The 19,803-nt window shown below is 45.3% G+C and overlaps 1 protein-coding gene across 1 annotated transcript in view; it reads right to left on the minus strand.

The window, feature by feature from the left end:
- The window catches only part of LOC140193014 (dynein axonemal heavy chain 6-like), a gene marked incomplete at its 3' end in the record, with an annotated part of 382,778 nt that overhangs the window by 319,581 nt on the left and 43,394 nt on the right, over window positions 1-19,803 (minus strand). Inside the window, exons 7-10 of the mRNA XM_072250467.1 lie at window positions 16,124-16,262; window positions 14,485-14,616; window positions 4,699-4,955; window positions 436-598 (exon numbers count right to left, since the gene is read on the minus strand). Coding sequence (XP_072106568.1) covers window positions 436-598; window positions 4,699-4,955; window positions 14,485-14,616; window positions 16,124-16,262 — 691 coding nt within the window. The remainder of the gene's footprint in view (window positions 1-435; window positions 599-4,698; window positions 4,956-14,484; window positions 14,617-16,123; window positions 16,263-19,803) is intronic.

A 19,803-nucleotide genomic window follows, 5' to 3' on the forward strand; every position in this document is an offset into this window, starting at 1 on the left:
AAAAAACAAAGTCAAAGTCTATTCTCATCTGTACATGTATGCACAGCTGCAATGAAAACCCTACTTACAATGTCATATGCACATAGCATTATATAACCAGCATACACAAGAAAAACAAAAATATGCCCATTTTAATGCAAAATTACTGAAGGATCATAGTGCTGCTGCATTAATAATTAGAGCTATTCTGTTTGTTACTTCCCTTCTTGAACCTAGTGGTGTGGGAATTCCTGCCAAATGGTAGCTGGAAGAACGTGGCAAGGCCCAGATACTGGGAATCTTTGATAATGGATGATGCCTTCTTGAGGCTACACCTCCTATAAGTACTACCGATGGTAGGGAGGGATATGCCTGTGATGTATTTATGTGATTTATATCCACTACAATATTGAAGCATTGCACTGTCAGCCAATCTCCCTCACCTTGCAGCCTTACCTGATCTATATGCATTGCACCTTGATCAGCGAGCTCCTCAGGTTTGCTTTCATTTGTATCTACTCCTTTGTTTGTTTTATAGTCCTGAGAAGATGCCTCTGAATCACCCAGTATATTATGGAGGCGCCTGTCCAGGTGTGCCCTTATTCCATGTGGGAATGTGCTAAAAGTAGAATTACAACAGATTTACAAACAGAACCATAGCTGGAGCCTTGTGCAATGTTCCCAAGGAATCCTTATAATCTAAAAAGTAAACCACTACTTTCCAAATCATGTTTTGGAAGACAAATCTGAATTTTTACTGCAGCGACATCTAGTGATTTCCTTGGATGTCTATCAATGGAATTTATTGGAACCTGTTCTCACTGTTAAAAGATTTTGTCCCTGAAGGCTTGATGGTGGTGACGGAGTAGGTGAGTTTCAGGCTAATAAGCTTACAGAGACACAAGTGACTGCAGATGATAGGGGGGTTTTGACATAATTCTCACACCCCACTCATTTGCCTACCATCCCCCCTCACCTGGATCTACCTCTGCTGCCAGCTTTTGCTCCACCCCTTACTCCTCAGCATTTTTATACTGGCTATCCTCTTCATTCTTTCAATCATATGAAGGGTCTGACACAAAACGCTGACTGTTCATTACCTTCCATATATCTGACCAGATGAGTTCTTACAGGAGTTTGTGTGTTGCCAATAAGCTTACAGCTTGGCTAGCAATCCAGAGATATGATTTTAAACCTTGCTTCAGCAATGGTGGAATGTACTATTAGTTAAAAAATAATTTGTAATTGAATTTTGAAAGAAAAAATATCCTGAGTAGTGTGGATCATGAAATAAGCAGATTATTGTGAAACTCAATCGGTTCTCTCAAGTCCTTCTTGGAGAACATCAGCCATTCTCACCAGGTCTCTACTGTATGCGACCCAGACCCAGACAATAAGTTTGGCTTTAACTTCCCTCTGGGCCCAGCAAGCTACTCAATTACTACTATATTAATGCAGAGAAAGAGAAATGTCAGACAGACTAAACAGCATTTAGTAAATCACCAAACTTGGACATAGCAAGTCACTCCAAGTCTGGTTGACCTTCTTGTGAATACCTGGGGACTGTTATCTAAAGTCAGGGGGCTGACCCACAGATTAGTCAAACAATGGCCTAACGTGGAAGCTAGTGAGTTCAGGGAAGAGAACAGAGTTGTCGTGAAACATCTACATTACAAAGGAGGAGGTATTGGTACTGCTGAAACATATAAAGGTGGCTAATTCCCCAGGAACTGACCAAGTGTATCCAAGGAACCCGTGGGAAACAAGGAAAGGACCCCTGCCAGAGATGTAATCACGGGTGAGGTAACAGAAGACATGAGGGTGGCTAATGTTGTGCCTTTATTTAAAATGGGCTACAGAAAAAAAAAAGCCAGGGAATAACAGTCCAGTGAGCCCAACATCAGTAGTGGGGAAGTTACTGGAAGAGATTCTGAGAAACAGAATCTATCTGCATTTGAAAAGGCTAAAGTCACTGTGACTATGTTCATGTCTCATGAGTTTGACGGAGTTTTTTGAAGAGGTGACGAAAGGGACCGAGAAAGGTAGAGCGATAGTTATTGTCTACGTTGACTTTATAAAGCCCTTTGACAAGGTCCCCATGGGTTGGCTCGTCCACAAGGTGACAGGGATCTTCAGTGAGCTCGTCAATAGATACAAAAGTGGCTTGGTAGTAGAAGTCAGAGGGTGATAATGAAGGATTGTTTTTCAAACTGAAGGCCTGTGACCAATACAGTACTGGGTCCTGTATATTATTGATCTGAATGAGAACATGGATGGCATAATTAATATATTTGCAGATAACACCAGAACTGATGACATAGCAAATAGTGAAGAAGGTCATCCAAGATTACAACAAGATACAGATCAACTGGGAAAATGGGTAAAGAAATGGCAGATGGAATTAACTCAGAGAAGTGTGAAGTAAATCTTGGTAAGTTAAAACAAGTTGGGATGTACTGAGAACCCTGGAAAGTGTTGCAGAATAGATGAGACCCAAGGGTACCATTACATAATTGCCTGAAAGTGGCAAAACAGGTAGACAGGTGGTGAAGGTGGTTTTTTGAAATGAATTGAATTGATTTTATTGCTTACATCCTTCATGTACATGAGGAGTAAAAATCTACATGTTACATCTCTGTCTAAATGTGCAATGTGCAATTTATTGTAATTTATAATAAATTGTATGTACAACAGGACAGTTGATATAACATAGAAATATAATCGTAACAGCATGAATTAATCAGTCTGATGGCCTGGTGGAAAAAGCTGTATTGGACCTGTTGGTCCTAGCTTTTATGCTGCAGCACGGACTAGAAGGGCCGAGATGGCCTGTTTCAGTGCTGTAATTGTTATATGGTTATATGGTATCATTTCCCGGATGTAGCAGCTGGAACAGTTTGTGGTGGGGGTGATTCGGGTCCCCAGTGATCCTTCAGGCCTTTTTCACACATCTGCTTTTGTAAATGTCTTGAATAGTGGGAAGCTCACATCTGCAGATGCTCTGAGTTGTCCACACCACTCTCTGCAGAGTCCTGCAACCGAAGGAAGTACAGTTCCCACACCAGGCAATGACGCAACCAGTCAAGATGCTCTCAATTGTGCCCCTGTAGAAAGTTCTCAGATTTGGGAGCCATACCAAACTTCTTCAACTGTCTGAGGTGAAAGAGGCACAGTTGTGCTTTTTTCACCACACAGCCGGTATGTACAGCCCACGTTAGATCCTCGGTGATGTTTATGCTGAGGAACTTAAAGCTGTTCACCCTCTCAACCCCAGATCCATTGATGTCAATAATGGTTAGCCTGTCTCCATTCCTTGTGTAATCCACAACCAGCTCCTTCGTTTTTGCGACATTGAGGGAGAGGCTGTTTTCTTGACACGACAGTGTGGGGGTGATGACTTCTTCTCAACACTCATAACACGCTGGAGGAACTCAGCAGGCCGGGCAGCATCCGTGGAAACAATCAGTTGACGTTTCAGGGCAGAACCTTTCGTCAGGACTGAAGAGGGAAGGGGCAGAGGCCCTATAAAGAAGGTGGGGGGAGGGTGGGAAGGAGAAGGCTGGTAGGTTCCAGGTGAAAAACCAGTAAGGGGAAAGATAGTGGGGGAAGGGAGGCAGGGAGGTGATAGGCAGGAAAGGTGAAGAAAGAATAGGGGAAAACACAGTGGGTAGTAGAAGGAGGCGGAACCATGAGGGAGGTGATAGGCAGCTGGGGGAGGGGGCAGAGTGACATAGGGATGGGGGAAGGGAGGGGGAGGGAATTATCGGAAGTTGTAGAATTCTATGTTCATACCAAGGGGCTGGAGACTACCTAGACGGTATATGAGGTGTTGCTCCTCCAACCTGAGTTTAGCCTCATCATGGCAGTAGAGGAGGCCATGTATGGACATATCTGAATGGGAGTGGGAATGAGATAGCAGCTCGTTCCACACTCCCACCTCTCTCTAAGTGAAGTTCCCCCTAAGCCTTTCCCCTTTCACCCTAAAGCCATATCCCTCTCGTACCTAGCTCTCCTAATCTAAGTGGAAAGAGACTACTCACATCTACTCTGTCTATACCCCTCATAATTTTGTAAACCTCTATCTTCTACGCGCCAAGTCACAATGTTAATAACAAACTCAGAAACTTTGATGAGACTTAAGTTCTATATACTTCCTTTTATTTTACAGCATAATTTTAAATTATTGCTATATTATTGTGTCATTTAAGTCATTAATGAATGCTATGACTACTTAAGGTTCTAGTTCAGTTCCTTGTGAGATACCCTTAGTCAGAGTCATAGAACAATATAACACAAATACAGGCTCTTTAACCAATGAATCCATGCCAACCATAGTGCCCACCCAGCTAGTCCCAATATCCTGCGTTCGGGCCATAGCCCTTAAGCTCTGACCCTCCATGTGTGTATCCAAGGGCTTCTTAAATGACACAATTGTACTTGCCCCAACCACTTCCTCTTTCAGATCATTCCATATACTCACCACCCTCTGCATAAAAAAGCTGCCCCTCAGATCCCTTTTAAATCTTTCTTTTCACGCTCTAAATCTATGCCCCTAGTTTTGGACCCCCTGCCCTAGAGAAAAGACAGCAACCATTCACCTTATCAATGCCCCTCATAATTTAAAAACATTTCTATACTATATTCTTTCTCTCAATTAAAATTCCAAATGGCACCATATATTTTTTCCCAGTATCTAGTGGGATTGAAGCACTTACTCACCTCAGCAGTTGCTCATTCCTTCTTGCATCTGTTGAAGTCACTGCATATGAAGCAGTTATGGCTTCAAGTAATAGCCGGACAGCAGTTTTCACCAGTCGACTGATAAGCTCTTGGAAGAGGTGATCTACCAGTTTCAGGAACCTGATGAACACCATGAGGAGGGGTCTTGACTCCACAATCTCAGTAAATGTTGGCCTCTCACTCAAATTGCTGGGTTCTGCTGTGAATAACTTCCTGAATCCTTCTGCTGTGGCTTTCTGCAGAGTTGGAGAGCAAGGAAATCACAAGCATAAATTAGAAATTCCACTTTGTGTTGATTTAACAAAATGAAGTTAAATCCAAGACCCTGTAACTCAACAGGAAATGCAGCTGAGGTAAAAGCTAGGTCTTACTCACTTGAGGATTACACAATGCACCAGTTATTTAGGAGTAATAAAAGGTTTCTTCAGTGGAATTCTGCATCCCTGGAGGTTGTGCACACTTAGAGAATCCAACATATGGGATGGAGCAGTAAAGTGGGATCAATGTAAAAATTCATCTGTGGTCTCAGGAGGTCAAATAGACTTCACCTGCTCCCTTCTCCTTCCTGGTCCATTCAGCCACTAAAGAGGTCACTGAGTGTATGTTCATGGTCTTCTGCTGCTGTAGCCTATCCACTTCAAGGTTTGACATGTTGTGTGTTCAGAGATGCTTTTCTGCACACCACTGTTATAACACATGGCCATTCGAATTACTGTCGCCTTCCTGTGAGCTTCAACCAATCTGGCCCTTCTCTTCTGATCTCACTCATTAATAAGGCATTTTCACCTACAGAACTGGTGCTCACTGTATGTTTTTTTTTTGTTTTTCGTACCATTCTCTGTAAACTCTAGACACTGTTGTGTATGAAAATCCCAGGAAATCAGCAGTTTCTGAGATATTCAAACCTCCCTGTCTAGCACCAATAATCATTCCACAGTCAAATTCACTGAGATCACATTTCTTCCCTATTTTGATATTTGGTTTGAACAACAACTGTACCTCTTGCCCATGTCTGTCTGCTTCTTTGTTTGAGTTGTTGCCGCATGATAGGCTGATTAGATATTTGCATTAGTAAACAGGTGTACAGACGTACCCAATAAAGTAGTTCATCTATTGTTCACCACACTCCCCCACCCCCACCATCCTTGCCTGGTTCTGATTCCATCTGCCATTCATCCCTCTCCTAATGATTCTCATTATTCTAAACACAGAAGATTCTACAGATCTTCAAATCTTGACCAATACACACAAAATGCTGGAGGAACTCAGCAGGTCAGGCAGCATCTATAGCGGGGAATAAACAGTGGATATTTTGGGTGAAGGCCCTTCATCAGCACTAGAAAGGAAAGGGGCAGAAGCCAGAAAAAGGTAGAGGGAGGAGGAGAAGTAAAAGCTTGGTGAGACCAGGTGAGGGGAAAGTGGGTGGATGGGGCAAGAGGGGTATGATGCAGGAAGTTGGGAGGTGATAGGTGGAAGAGGTAAAGGAATGCAAAAGCTATAGAATGAAGAAATAACAGGAGACGACAATGGACCATGGAATAACAGCAAGGAAATGGGAAACCAGAGGGAGATGATGGGAAGGATGAACAGAGGTGAGTGATTACCAGAGTTAGAAAAAATCAGTGTTCATGCCATCAGATTAGAGGCTACCTAGATGGAATAGGAGGAGTTGCTCCTCCGACTTGAGTTTGGCCTCATCATGGCAATGGAGGTAGGCGATGGACAGACATGCCAGTGTAAGAATGGGAAGTCAAATTGAAATGGATGGCTACCAGGAGATTCTGACTGTTGCAGTGGCAGAGAAAAGGTGCTTAACCAACCAGTCTCCAAATCCATATTGGGTCTCATCATTGCCAAGGATACAATAGATAACTTCAACAACTTGCAGGTGAAGTATCACCTCACCTGGAAGGACTGTTTGGCATCCTGAACAGTGGTGAGGAAGGGGGCATGGGGGCAGGTGTAGCACTTGTCACTGTCACAGGGATAACTGCCAGGACAGAGATCAGTGGGGAGGAATGAGTGGACAAAGAAGTAACATTGAGAATGACCCCTACAGAAAGCAGAGGGGAAGAAGGAAGGATGTACTTAGTGGTACGATCCTTTTAGAAACGGTGGAAGCTGTGGAGTACTGGCTGGATACAGAGGCTCAGAGGGTGGAAGGTAAGGACAAGGGGAATTCCATCCCTGTTATAACGGTGGGGGCAGATGTGCAGGAAATGGAGGAAATAAGGGTGAGGGCAGCAGTTATAGTGGTGGTAAAAGAAGACATCTCAGTTGGAGGAAGAAAAAGGAGTTGTTGCCAGAAATTGTTAAATTGACTATTAAGTCCTGAGGGCTGCAATGTTCCCAAATGGAAAATGAGGTGTTGTTTTTCAAGCTTATTTTGGGTATCATTAGTTCAATGTGGGAAGCCAAAGCCAGATATGGCCATAAGTCTCCATTTGAATTTTTTTCCTGTTTTTAACTACTGTTTTTTTAAAGTAGCTGTTACCTTGACAACTTTAGTCTGAACCCTAACAGCAGATATTTCCCTTGGTTCTCTCCACCCATCTCCCTATCTCCAGATTAAACACAGTTGTTTATTTTACTTTTCCAGTTCTGATGAACCGAAGCATTGACTGTTTTTTTTTCCCATGCTGATGCAACTTGACCTGCTGAATGCTTCCGGTATTTTCTGTTTCATGACAACAGAAGCATGTCCAAAGGCGATTGCTGAGATTGTCACAAACGTTAAAGTCTATAGAAAGGTTGTATTTTCCTGAAGAACAAGAAAGCAGTGTCTCCGTCCTAAGTAACATCTTGTGTTAATATCTTCCTGTCTGACCGTTATGAATTGAATCATTTTATCAAATGTCTTGTCCTTTATTCCCTCCGAGCTCCTTCTTCACCTGCACCATTGAGACAAGTAAGGTTGGGATACCCAATCTCACTCATTCTTCAGGAGAGCAACTGTGGTAAACCATATATATGTATGTTGTAACTGGGTTACCTGTCTGGACACGCCCCTCTGCTGACTGCCCCTGTGGCTCCTCCCACAGATACCTGTATAAAGGTGTTTCACCTTGCCCCCCCCACCCTCTCAGTCCGGGGGCAGACACTCACCGTGGAGGTCGTATTGTACAGCGAATAAAAGCCTTTCAGTATTTTACCCAACTTCAGTTATTGGAGTTATTGAAGGTGCTTCAATTTTATTCACTGTACATTTTAAAGCATGGAACACGCACTAAGACCCGACAAATTAGACCTCAATCCGCAAATGCCTGAAGCTGGAAACGCTTTCGAACTCTGGCTGGCCTGCTTCGAAGCATACCTAGAGGAGATTAAAGCCACCGACCCCGTAGCAAAGCGCAGAGTTCTACTCTCCAGGGTCAATCCACAGGTCTATTCACTGATCAGAGACCAGTCATGCTATGATGGCACGATGAGCGCCCTCAAAAGACAATATCTGCGGCCGATAAACAGCGTCTATGCTCAGCACCGCTTAGCGACACGGCAACAACGGCCCGGGGAATCAAGTGCTGAGTTCGTCCAGGCCCTACGGACACTTGTGCAAGCGTGCAATTGCCAGGAGCTGATGGCGGCGCAGCATGCAGAGCTCCTAGTGAGAGACGCCTTCGTCTTGGGGACCAGGTCAGTGTATGTGCGCCAGCGGCTGTTGGAAAAAGCCGATCTTACCTTAAGTGCGGCGATCGAACTGGCTGACACGCTGGAGGCCACTCTGCATAACTCTGAGGCTCTCCAGGTACGCGATTCCCTGATGACCTTGTGGACGTCGCAGACCCCGCAACCTGCTGGCAAATCGACCTCGGCTGCCGCCAGTCGCAAGTCCCTGCAACCCGCCGGCGAATCGACCTCGGCTGCTGCCAGTCACGAGTCCGCGAAGTGCTACTTCTGCGGACTGGAGAAGCACCCCAGAAACGCTGCCCGGCCCGAGAAGCTACCTGCTCCAGCTGCAGAAAGAAGGGCCACTTCGCAAAGGTCTGTAAGTCCAAACCACGAGCGGGATCGAGCAGCGCTGCGTGCGAAACATGCGGGTTGCCATCATCCCTGAACGCTGCCACCACGTGTGAGACATGGGGGCCGCCATCTTCCCTGTACGCCGCCACCACGTGTGAGACATGGGGGCGGCCATCTTGGTCGGCGCCACCTCCCACCGCCTATGACCAACGGGTGCTCCCGGGGCACCCCACTGTGCCGGACTAAGACAGTGACCCAACCCTGGCTTCCATGACCCTCAACCAAAGCGCTGCCCACCAGCTCGCAAGGTCAATGATGGACATCCTGGTGGAGGGGCGCAGGACAAGCTGCCTGTTTGACACAAGCAGCATGGAGAGCTTTATCCACCTGGACACGGTGCAGCATTGCAGACTCGTGATACGGCCAGTAAGTCAGAGGGTCACCATAGCTTCCGGGTCGCATACAACAGACATCCGGGGGGGTTGTGTAGCAACACTAGTGGTGCGGGGCACAGAATATCGAGACTTTACGTTACTGGTTATACCTCAACTGTGTGCCCCTGTGCTATTGGAGCTCAACTTCCAGAGCCACCTGAAGAGCGTGACAATGAAGTATGATGGGCCCCTCCCACCAATTACCATTGTAAATCCCCAGTTTTGTAGGGATACGTCACATACTCTGCTACAGACCACGCACACACACCGACCCGCACATCCCACCCAACACCACACCAACAGCCACACTACCGACACCACTTGCGGCCTCTCCACCCTCAGGATCCCTCCCCCATCGCTGTTCGCCAACCTGACCCCCGACTGTAAACCTGTGGCAACTAAAAGCAGGAGGTACAGCGCAGGGGACAGAGCTTTCATTAAGTCGGAGGTGCAGCGGCTGCTCAGGGAGGGGGTCACTGAGGCAAGCACAAGTCCTTGGAGGGCGCAGGGGTCGTTGTTCGGAACGGGGAGAAGAATAGGATGGTCGTGGACTATAGCCAGACCATCAATAGGTTCACGCAGCTCGACGTGTACCCTCTACCCCACATCGCGGATATGGTCAATCAGATAGCACAGTACAAGATGTACTCGTCCATGGACCTAAAATCCGCTTACCATCAGATCCCCATCTGCCGGGAGGACCGCCCTTACACCACCTTTGAGGCAGACGGCAGGCTTTATCAATTCCTGCACATCCCCTTCAGTGTACGAATGGTGTATCTGTCTTCCAGAGGGCAATGGACCGGATGGTGGACCAGTGCCAACTGAAGGCCACGTTCCCATATGTGGATAACATCACCATCTGCGGTCACAACTGGCAGGATCACGACAACAACCTCCAAAAATTTCTCCAAGCAGCCAAAGCTTTCAATCTCACCTATAACAAGGACAAGTGTGTATTCGGGACCACCCGACTTGCTATCCTTGGGTGTGTCGTGGAGAATGGAGTCATTGGCCCTGACCCCAACTGTATGCGCCCCTTGTTGGAACTCCCTCTTCCCAATACCCTCAGAGCCCTCAAAAGGTGCCTAGGCTTCTTTTCATATTATGCCCAATGGGTCGCTAAATACGCAGACAAGGCCCGCCCCCGGTCAAGTCCACCACATTCCCCCTCTCTGCCGAGGCCCGCGCGGCCTTCAGCCGCATAAAAGGGGACATTGCCAAAGCAGCAATGCATGCGGTGGATGAGTCCATTCCCTTCCAAGTGGAGAGTGACGCCTCCAACTTTGCACTGATTGCTACCCTCAACTGGGCGTTCTTCTCCTGTACTCTTCAAGGCCCTGAACTTCCGCACTCTTCAGTGGAGAAAGAGGCCCAGGCCATAGTGGAAGCTATTAGGCATTGGAGGCACTATCTTGCCGGCAAAAGATTCACCCTGCTAACGGACCAGTGGTCAGTCGCTTTCATGTTTAATAACCAACGGCAGGGCAAAATCAAAAATGATAAAATTCTGGGGTGGAGAATCGAACTCTCCACCTGCAACTATGACATCATGTACAGGCCTGGGAAGCTCAATGAGCCCTCTGATGCCCTATCCCGGGGAATGCACGCCAGCGCGCAGATCGACCGGCTATACGCCCTACATGTAGATCTTTGCCACCCGGGGGTCACCCGGCTTTTCCACTTCGTGAAAGCCCGGAACCTGCCTTACTCCCTTGAGGAGATCAGGATGATGACCAGGGACTGCCAAGTCTGCGCAGAGTGCAAACTGCACTTCTACCTACCCGAAAAGGCACAACTCATCAAGGCCACCCGCCCCTTTGAGCAACTGAGTGTTGAAGTTAAGGGCCCCCTTCCCTCCACTGACCATAATGTGTACTTTCTTAACAGTATCGACGAGTAAGTACTCGCCATCCCCTGCCCCAACACCACTACCATGACAGTTATGAAAGCCCTGCGCAAGTTCTTCACTCTGTTTGGATACCTATGCTATATCCACAGTGACAGAGAGTCCTCGTTTATGAGTGACGAGCTGCACCAATACCTACTGGCTAGGGCAATTGCAACTAGTAGGACTGCAAGCTATAATCCCCGGGGGAATGGACAGGTGGAGAAGGAGAATGGCACGGTGTGGAAAGCCACACTCTTAGCCTTCAGGTCAAAGGGCCTGCCAGTCTCCCGCTGGCAGGAGGTCCTTCCCGAGGCACTCCACTCCATCTGCTCCCTGTTATGCATGGCCACCAACGCCACCCCTCATGAGCGGCTCTTTTCTTTTCCCAGAAAGTCGACCACTGGAACCACCCTACCAACTTGGCTGACGTCCCCAGGGTCAGTGCTGCTCCGGAAACATGCGAGGAGCAATAAATTCTCCCCGATGGTCGAGAGGGTTCACTTACTTCATGCGAACCCTCAGTATGCCTATGTGGTTTTACCTGATGAGCAGGAGGACATGGTCTCCATCCGCGACCTGGCGCCCGCAGGAGCACCGGGCCCCTACCCTGAACACTCCGTGGTGACTATTGACCCTGTACCCACCGATGTATGTACCCATAAGACACTGCGCACTCCAAACCCTACACAGACACCACACGTCACTCTCATACCAGGCACGACGCACACACACAAGGGATTAACAACACCTAACGTGCTGGCACCTCAAATCAGGCCGGAGCCAGTACAACCGCCATCGCCGATGCAATCACCACCGGTGCTACGTAGATCACAGCGACAGACTCGACTGCCTGATAGGTTTGACCTGTAAATATACTTGTTTTAAATAATGTCAGTCACTTCACCCCGCGGGACTCTTTTTTTTAAAAAAAGGGGTGAATGTGGTAAACTATATATATATGTTGTAACTGGGTTAACTGTCTGGACACGCCCCTCTGCTGACTGCCCCTGTGGCGCCTCCCACAGATTCCTGTATAAAGGTGTTTTGTCTTGCCCCTCCCCCTCAGTCCGGGGGCAGACACTCACCGTGGAGGTCCTATTGTACAGCGAATAAAAGCCTTTCAGTATTTTACCCAGCCTCAGTCTTTTGGAGTAATTGAAGGTGCTTCAGGAACCTCTGCAGGTCTTCCCCCTTTTGCCATTAATTCTTTATACAGCTGGCACAGGAGGGCTCAAGACAATTCTATAGCCACTTCAAAGGAACAACCTGCCATCAGTACTGATCCTGGTCACTCTGTCATATATATAAGTAAGTGTGTCACATTCCCAACCACCAAACTGCCAATTCCAACTGCATGATATAGGATGGTGCTGCTGCTTCTCACTCAACCTTGGACAGGATGTGGTAGGTGTGGATGTGGTGGGTGTGGCTATGAAGCTATAAGTCAACAAGAGAAGAAATGATGAAGACTATTTATCAAAGCTTGATTCTGATATTGGACTTCCCTTGGCTACTTTCCTTCTAGTTCAGACTATTAGCATTTTAAGTTCTATATTCTTTATTAAAAATTTAAAGTGATGACCGTTTCCATAGCTTTATCATAGAATAGCACAGAAATACATTTTCACATTTATCTGAACTTAAGTATGCCAGTGTTAATATTCTTCCTTAACATCAATTCCTCTCCTCATTATTCACACCAGTTGCATTTTGGGAAGTTAAACCGGGGCAGGACTTGGCGCAGTTCCAAAGAGAGTTGTAGAACAGAGATACCTAGGAGTCTAAGTACATAGTTCCCTGGAAATGGCAACGTGGTGAAGGTGTTTAACACACTGGCCTTCATCAATCAGAGAATTAAGTACAGGAATTGGGATGTCATTTTACAACTGTACCACACTTCATGCATTGTGTGCAGTTCTGGCTGCCCAGCTATAGATTTAGCTATCTTATAAACACTTTCAAAATCGTGTGGTGTAGCTAAGGAGGTTATCAAATTTTTATTTTCGTGGGCACATTTCCATGTTGCATCAATTTATGTCTTTTCTCCTCTTCATCTCAACCATCCCAGCTTCTTACCATGCTCAGAGAAAATTGTTTCTCCTGAAATCTCTATTAGATTCACTCATGACTCCTCTTTTTGAGCTCTTCTGTGTTGGTTAAAGTCATGGAACAAAGATGGACAAAGGGAGTACAGTACATTACACACAAATGGCAAAACAGCTCAAGCAGCTAAATTGTCAATTCCTATTGATATCAAATAGCCATGAGGAGAAATGGCAATGGTGCTCTTCCTCCTGGATGCTTGGAGTTCAATATCTGGCTCTGACACTGCTTATCAATGCTGTCATAGTGGGTGTGAGGTGCATGGGGTGTCCAGGGAGGGGTAGCACCTCTGGTGAAGGAGTTTGTTGTGTTCAATCTGGGCCAGCTCATTCACTTTTTGTCCCCACTGGACACTCAGCTCTCACTTGTAGCTCCAAGTAGCTGTTTGCAAGCAACAGAGCCACACTCTGGTACACCCCTCCAACAGGCGGGCTAAACCAAGTGAGAGCAGCCGGCTGGCCTCGCACCCCAGGGAGATAGGAGCATGTCTGTCCTAGCGATGTGAAGTCAGCACCAGTAGCCTGGGCAGATGAGGTCCACAGTGAGATCCAAGGGTCAGGAAAGCGGTTCTGCAATGCTCCGTGAACACTGAAGGGTATGAAGAACCAGAGAAGATCTTATGGTCATCTACTGCAACCAAGACCCCAGTTATGATGACTACTCAAACCACTGGACCAGGACTTCCAAGGTCAAGAGAGTGGAACTACCCCAGTGTGATGGCTCTTCCATTTCAAAAAGTTTCCCACACAGGTTTCCTGTGATAGTCATAGTCACAGTCATACTTTATTGATCCTGGGAGAAATTGGTTAATTTGGTCATATCGTTGGATATGACAGACAACCACCAATATCGTAGAGTAATGCAACATGGAAACAGGCCCTTCAGCACAACTTGACTACACCAACTAAGGTGCCCTCCTTAGGTAGTCCCATTTGCCAGCATTTGGCCCATATTTCCTATCCATGCACATGCCCAACTGTCTTTTAAATGTTGCTATTGTACCTGCCTCATCTTCCACTGGCAGTGCATTCCATATATGGACCACCCACTGCATAGAGAAGTTGCCCCTAATATACTTTTTAAATCTATCCACTCTCACCTAAATCTATGCCCTCTAGTTTTTGGTTCCCTTTCCTTGGGAAAAAGTCATTGAGTTCACCCTGTCTATGCCTCTCATGATTTTATAAGGTCATGCTTCAGTCTCCTCCACTCCAAGGAATAAAGTCCTAGCTTGCCCGACAACCTGCCATAACTCAGGCCCTCAAGTCCTGGCAACATCCTTGTAAATCTGTGTTGTTTTTCCCAAATGTCTTATCAGCTGTGAGTGGTTTCCGATTACAAGGCAAGCTGGAAGGATGACAGTGGTTGTGAAATCACCTGCAAACAGGTCTCTTTGACAGACTGAATTATCTTGTATCTGAGGTCGCAAAGTTGTTTCAGTGCATATTTACGTTGCTCACTCTGAATTTCAGCAAACTCCTCGCAGGAATAGGAGTTATTTCTGTCCAGCTGGAAGTGAAAAAGAAAACACTGATGAAGCATTTCACAGAAAAATCTCAGCCTGTCCCCGGAGAACAGACAGCAGGATGGATTCTCCATCTGCTGATTGTGTAACAAGGCTGAATGTTCTCTGTATTTAGGGAGCATGTTAGTAGAGGCCTCACAGTAACTCACAGATTGTAGGAGTTGTCTGTGTGAAATTTGCATGGTCTCCACATGGATTTTACCTAGTTTTCACTCATACCCCGAAGAGGTGGTTTTGGATTAAGTATCCCTTATCTATCTAAATGGCAAAAGAATAGAGTGAGTGGTTAGACAAACTTAGGGCGTTTTCTCTGGAGCACGCAAGTTGAGAAGAGATCTGATAGAGATGTAGAAGATTATGAGAGGTCTAGATACAAAGCCCATATCTTTTTCCTAGGGTTGAAATGTCTCATATTAGGGGGCATGCATTTAGGGTGAGAGTTCAAAGGAGATGTGTGGGACATATGTTTTATACAGAGAGAGATGGGTGACTAGAATACACTGTCAGGTGTGGTAGTGGAGGTAAATATGATAGAGGTGTTCAAGAGGCTCTTAAATAGGTATATGAAGGTGCAGAGAATGGAGGGAAATGGACCTCCTGAATCAGAATTAGGTTCCATAACACTGTCTTATATGACATGAAATTACTTGTTTTGTCTAAGTATAAAGGATTTAATTATGTTTAATTAGCTTGGCACAACATTGCTGGCCAAAGGACCTGTTCCTGTGCTGCACTGTTCATGTTCTATAAGAATTAATGAACACTGAAGAGAGAACAGATTGTTGGGGTACAGAGTACAAGGAGAGGGTTCTGTTGGAATTGCTCCTCTGAGATCCATCACTGACCCAACAGACCAAATGAACTCCTTCTGTGTCATTGTATGTAATAAATCAATATGGATTTTATCCCTTGAGGTATTTACAATAGATCTGGAGAGAAAATCCACAGCTACTCAGTATCTGTAAGGCAACTTTAATGTAGTAAAATGTCTCAAATCTTCATTGGACTGACTGCAGAATTCAAATTTCAGCACTTATGCAAAACCAGTGAAAAGAAAGTAGGGAGGGTACAACAAGCATCTGAGAAGAGAGAGAAAGAACTACCAGAGAACAGTGCCTAGCGGTTGCAGTGCCACGACAAAGAATGACGGAGCCAAAAAAACAGCAGTATAGAGTTCTCTGAGGTTTATATAGTAGAAGGCAGCCAAACACTTGATAAGAATTTTAAATCACTGTACCTGGTCAGTAAGCTCAAGAGGTAACAGGAAAATATTAGTTTAGACATAGACAGCAGCATGATTATCCAGTGGGAGGCCAGCAAGGTCACAAGTGGAATAGAGTCTGAGGGTGATGAACGGTGGATGAAGAGTAATGGAAGCAGGAGTGGAATGGGAAACACTGCCGAGTGGATGCAGATGTTCATGGTTGAGTGGACTGAGAGTAGTAATTCAGTTGCTTCATTTTGAACCCACAACATGATAAGCAGACTTACTTTCACAAAAACAATGGCACTCTCTGCAGATCCTAGACCTCCATTACTTGAGCTGGCTGCTTCACACAATGCCTGTATGTAATATAGGCAGCGCATGAAGATCACATCGGCAAAAAACAGTTGCTTCGTCATAATCATTCTAAAAAACAAAAACATAATGAACAATCAAAATTGGGAAAGACACTTAACTTTCTGTCCCAGCATTCATTCTTATTTACAGTTCCTCCACAGCCTTACAGCATTCTGTGAACTCTTCCAGACCCCCATTCACTGAAACATCTAATTATGCTTCCTTCTCAGTCTGTCTTCATCACTCCACCACTCACAAATCTGCTCTAAACTCTCCACCCTTCTTTAAAATGCTTCCTAAAATGTTTCTCTTCGAGAAGTTTCTGCTCCCTGTCATGTGCCCATTCAGAGTTACGCAGTCCATAAGTAAATCATGTTGATGATTGTTTTCAAGTGAAATCATGCCAATCATAAAAGTGGTCTGGACACTTCCAGCTAATACCAAGCCTGATATTTTTCCAGCATCAGACACAAGCCTATCATCATGCAATGCCAGTTTCAGTATATTTTACATAAACTACATCTCAAAGCTACATGAAACAACCACTGTGATAGCTAGGATTTAAAATACCATATCCTTGGTTAAGTTGTGGCTTAAAGGGACACCTTCTTGACCTCCCACTGCAGCTTCAAAACTGACAGAAGATTGCTCAAACACCAGTCAAATTCCATAGGGTGCGATAAATCCCAGGGAGTATTTAACTGTTGTGCTACTCATTTAATGGGCATTTCAGCATAACAGTTCATGTAGCATTTCAATACTGAAGACTTTAGGACTGGTATTGTGGGTCACTCAGGCAGGATTGGAGTCCTGAAGTAAGCAGTCACAGAGTCGGTCACCTATGAAATGCCCACAGGCAGAGAGAGCACCTGATGCCTGAACCTATCTGGTTATCTAGGTCTGTTGACATTCAATTAGGCTACCTATGTTCATGTACCTGGACTATTCTCCTGATGAAGCTGAAGGTTAGAGTAAATCTCAAACAGACAGGTTACCAGATCTAATCTATTCCTCAGGAGACACAAATCCTGTCATCTGGAGCAACAAGCAGTCTGCTAGAGAAGCTCAAGCAGTACCTGTGGGTGGAAAAGAACTGTTGCCATTTCAGGTCAAAATCTGTATCTGGACCTGTTCCTGACAATTCCTTTGCCCCACAGATGCTGCTTCACCTGCTGAGTTCCTCCAGCAGATTATTTGTTCCTGAGATACTCCTTAGTTTGTTGCCTTCATTGGAGACCACACTGGCTCTGGTTCTTGACTTATGGAACTATTTTTCTTTTATATTTCAGTAAGACTTCACCGAGCCTCGAATTTTCCAGCTTCGCTTGCTCCCATGAGTACCAGCAGCATTGACTTCACTCATGTTTTTCTTAGGCCTCTATTGAACAACCCACATTTTTCAATTAAGAAAATGGCCTTCCTCTCCCTGAATACCCTACCGCTGATGGAACATGAGAAAAATTAGAAGATGGTGAATACCATAATTCTTGGTAGCTGCAAGGCTCACAATTGACACCAGTGTAAAACATGGAGTCATGGAGAGATATAGCACAGAAACAGGTCCTTTGGTCCAGCAGGTCCATGATTATCATCTATTCCAGCTCTCACCACCCCCCCTTGACTTATACTAATCTTACATAAATCACATTGCTATTCTCCCCACATTCTCATCAACACCTCCATGCCCTTAGAAGACTAGGGCCAATTGTCCCTACACAAAAAAACAATCTACTTACCCACCTGCACATATTTAGGATGTAAGAGGAAACTGAGCACCAGAGAGAGAAGTGCATATGGTCATGAGAAGATCATGCAAATTCCACATTGACAGCACTTAAGTTCTGGCTTGAACCCTTCTCTGGTTCTGTGAGGCTCTGCTAGCTGGGCCACCATAATGATAGAAAGACAAAATGATATTTCAATGCACCAAAATGAGGTGCAATCAAATTTCTAGGAACTAATCTTTTCAAGTGATAGGTTACTGACCTGAAAATTCACTCCAGCTTTCTCTTCAGATTCCACCTGTCCTGCTGTGTGTTTTCACAGTTTTCTATCTATATTTATGTACAGTAGCTTGGTGTTAAATTTTGTCTGATAATGCTTCCGAGAATTTTCTTGCAGTAATTAACTAAATTATGTATGCTGTGTCACCCTAAGGTGTTTTTATAATGTAATAAAGAAACTGTTTTTACCAATCTCTGTGGACACTGTCAACACTTCTCATTGCCTCAGTAAAGCAGCCAACATAATCAAAGACTTCATCCACCCCGGAGCATTCTCTCTTCTATCCCCTCCCATTTTGTAGAAGATACGTAAATCTGAAAGTGCATACCACTAGACTCAAGGACAGCTTCTATCCTACTATAAACCTATTGAACAGTCACTTGTACAATAAGATGGACTCTTGACCTTCTGGAGATGCCACCAAATGTATCTTTACCTACCCCCCCCCCACTTCAATTTCCAGAGGGATCGTTCCCTCCACAATTCCCTTGTTAATTTGTTCCTCCCCACTAATCTCCCTTCTGGCCAAAGTGCTACACCTGCCCATTCACCTCTTCCCTCACCTCCATTCAGGGCCTCAAACAGTCCTTCGAGGTGAGGTAACAGTTCATGTGCAACTCTGCTAGAGGGTCATCTATTCGGCCTTGTGCCTCCAGATGCAGTTTCCTCTACATTGGTAAGATGGAGGACCGCTTCGTCAAGCACCTCCACTCCACAAGCCAAAAGCAGAACTTCCCGGTTGCCAAACGTTTTAATTCCAATTTCCATTCCCATTCTGACATGTCAATCCATGTCCTCTTCTTATACCAAGATGAGGTCACTCAGAGGTTGGATGATTTCATCTGGGTAGCCTCCAGTCTGAAGACATGAACCCTGATTTCTCCATTCAGTTAAAAAAAAAAAAAAAATCCCTCCTACTCCACTCTTCTTCTATTTCCCACTTTGGTCTCTTTACTCTTCTCAACTGCCTGTCAACTCTCCCAGGTCCCCTCCTCCTTGCCTTTCTCCTGTGATCCACTCTGCTCTCCTGTCAGATTCCATTGCTCTAGCCCTTACCTTTCCTATCCACCTGGCTTCACCTATCACCTTCTATCTATCCTCTTTCCCCTTACCCCACCTTTCTATTCTGGCACCTTCCTGCTTCTTGTCCAGTTCTAAAGGGTCTCAGCCCGAAACATCAACTATTTATTTATTTCCCTAGATGCTGCCTGACTTGCTGTGTTCCTCCAGCATTTTATGTGTGTTGCTTTGGATTTCCAGCATCTACAGATCTTCTTGTGTTCCTAGAGGCTAGGACTTTATTTCTTAAAACACAGGAGACTGAGTGGTGACCTTAGAGAGGTGTATTAAATCATGAGGGGCATTTAGGGTGAATGCACATGGTCTTTTTCCCAGGAAAAGGAAACTAAAACTAAAGGTTCAGGTTTAAGATGAGAGAGGAAAACTTAGAAGGAACCCGATAGGCAACTTCTTTCCACAGAGTGCAGTTAGTATATGAAACAAACTGCCATAGAAAGTATCTGAGGTAGATACAATAACAGAACTTAAAATGTCTTGGACAGATACATAGATAGGAAACCTTTAAGGTACAAACATGGGAAATGGA

This window comes from Mobula birostris, unplaced genomic scaffold (assembly GCF_030028105.1).
Source record: "Mobula birostris isolate sMobBir1 unplaced genomic scaffold, sMobBir1.hap1 scaffold_348, whole genome shotgun sequence".
Classification (NCBI taxonomy): Eukaryota; Metazoa; Chordata; class Chondrichthyes; order Myliobatiformes; family Myliobatidae; genus Mobula; species Mobula birostris.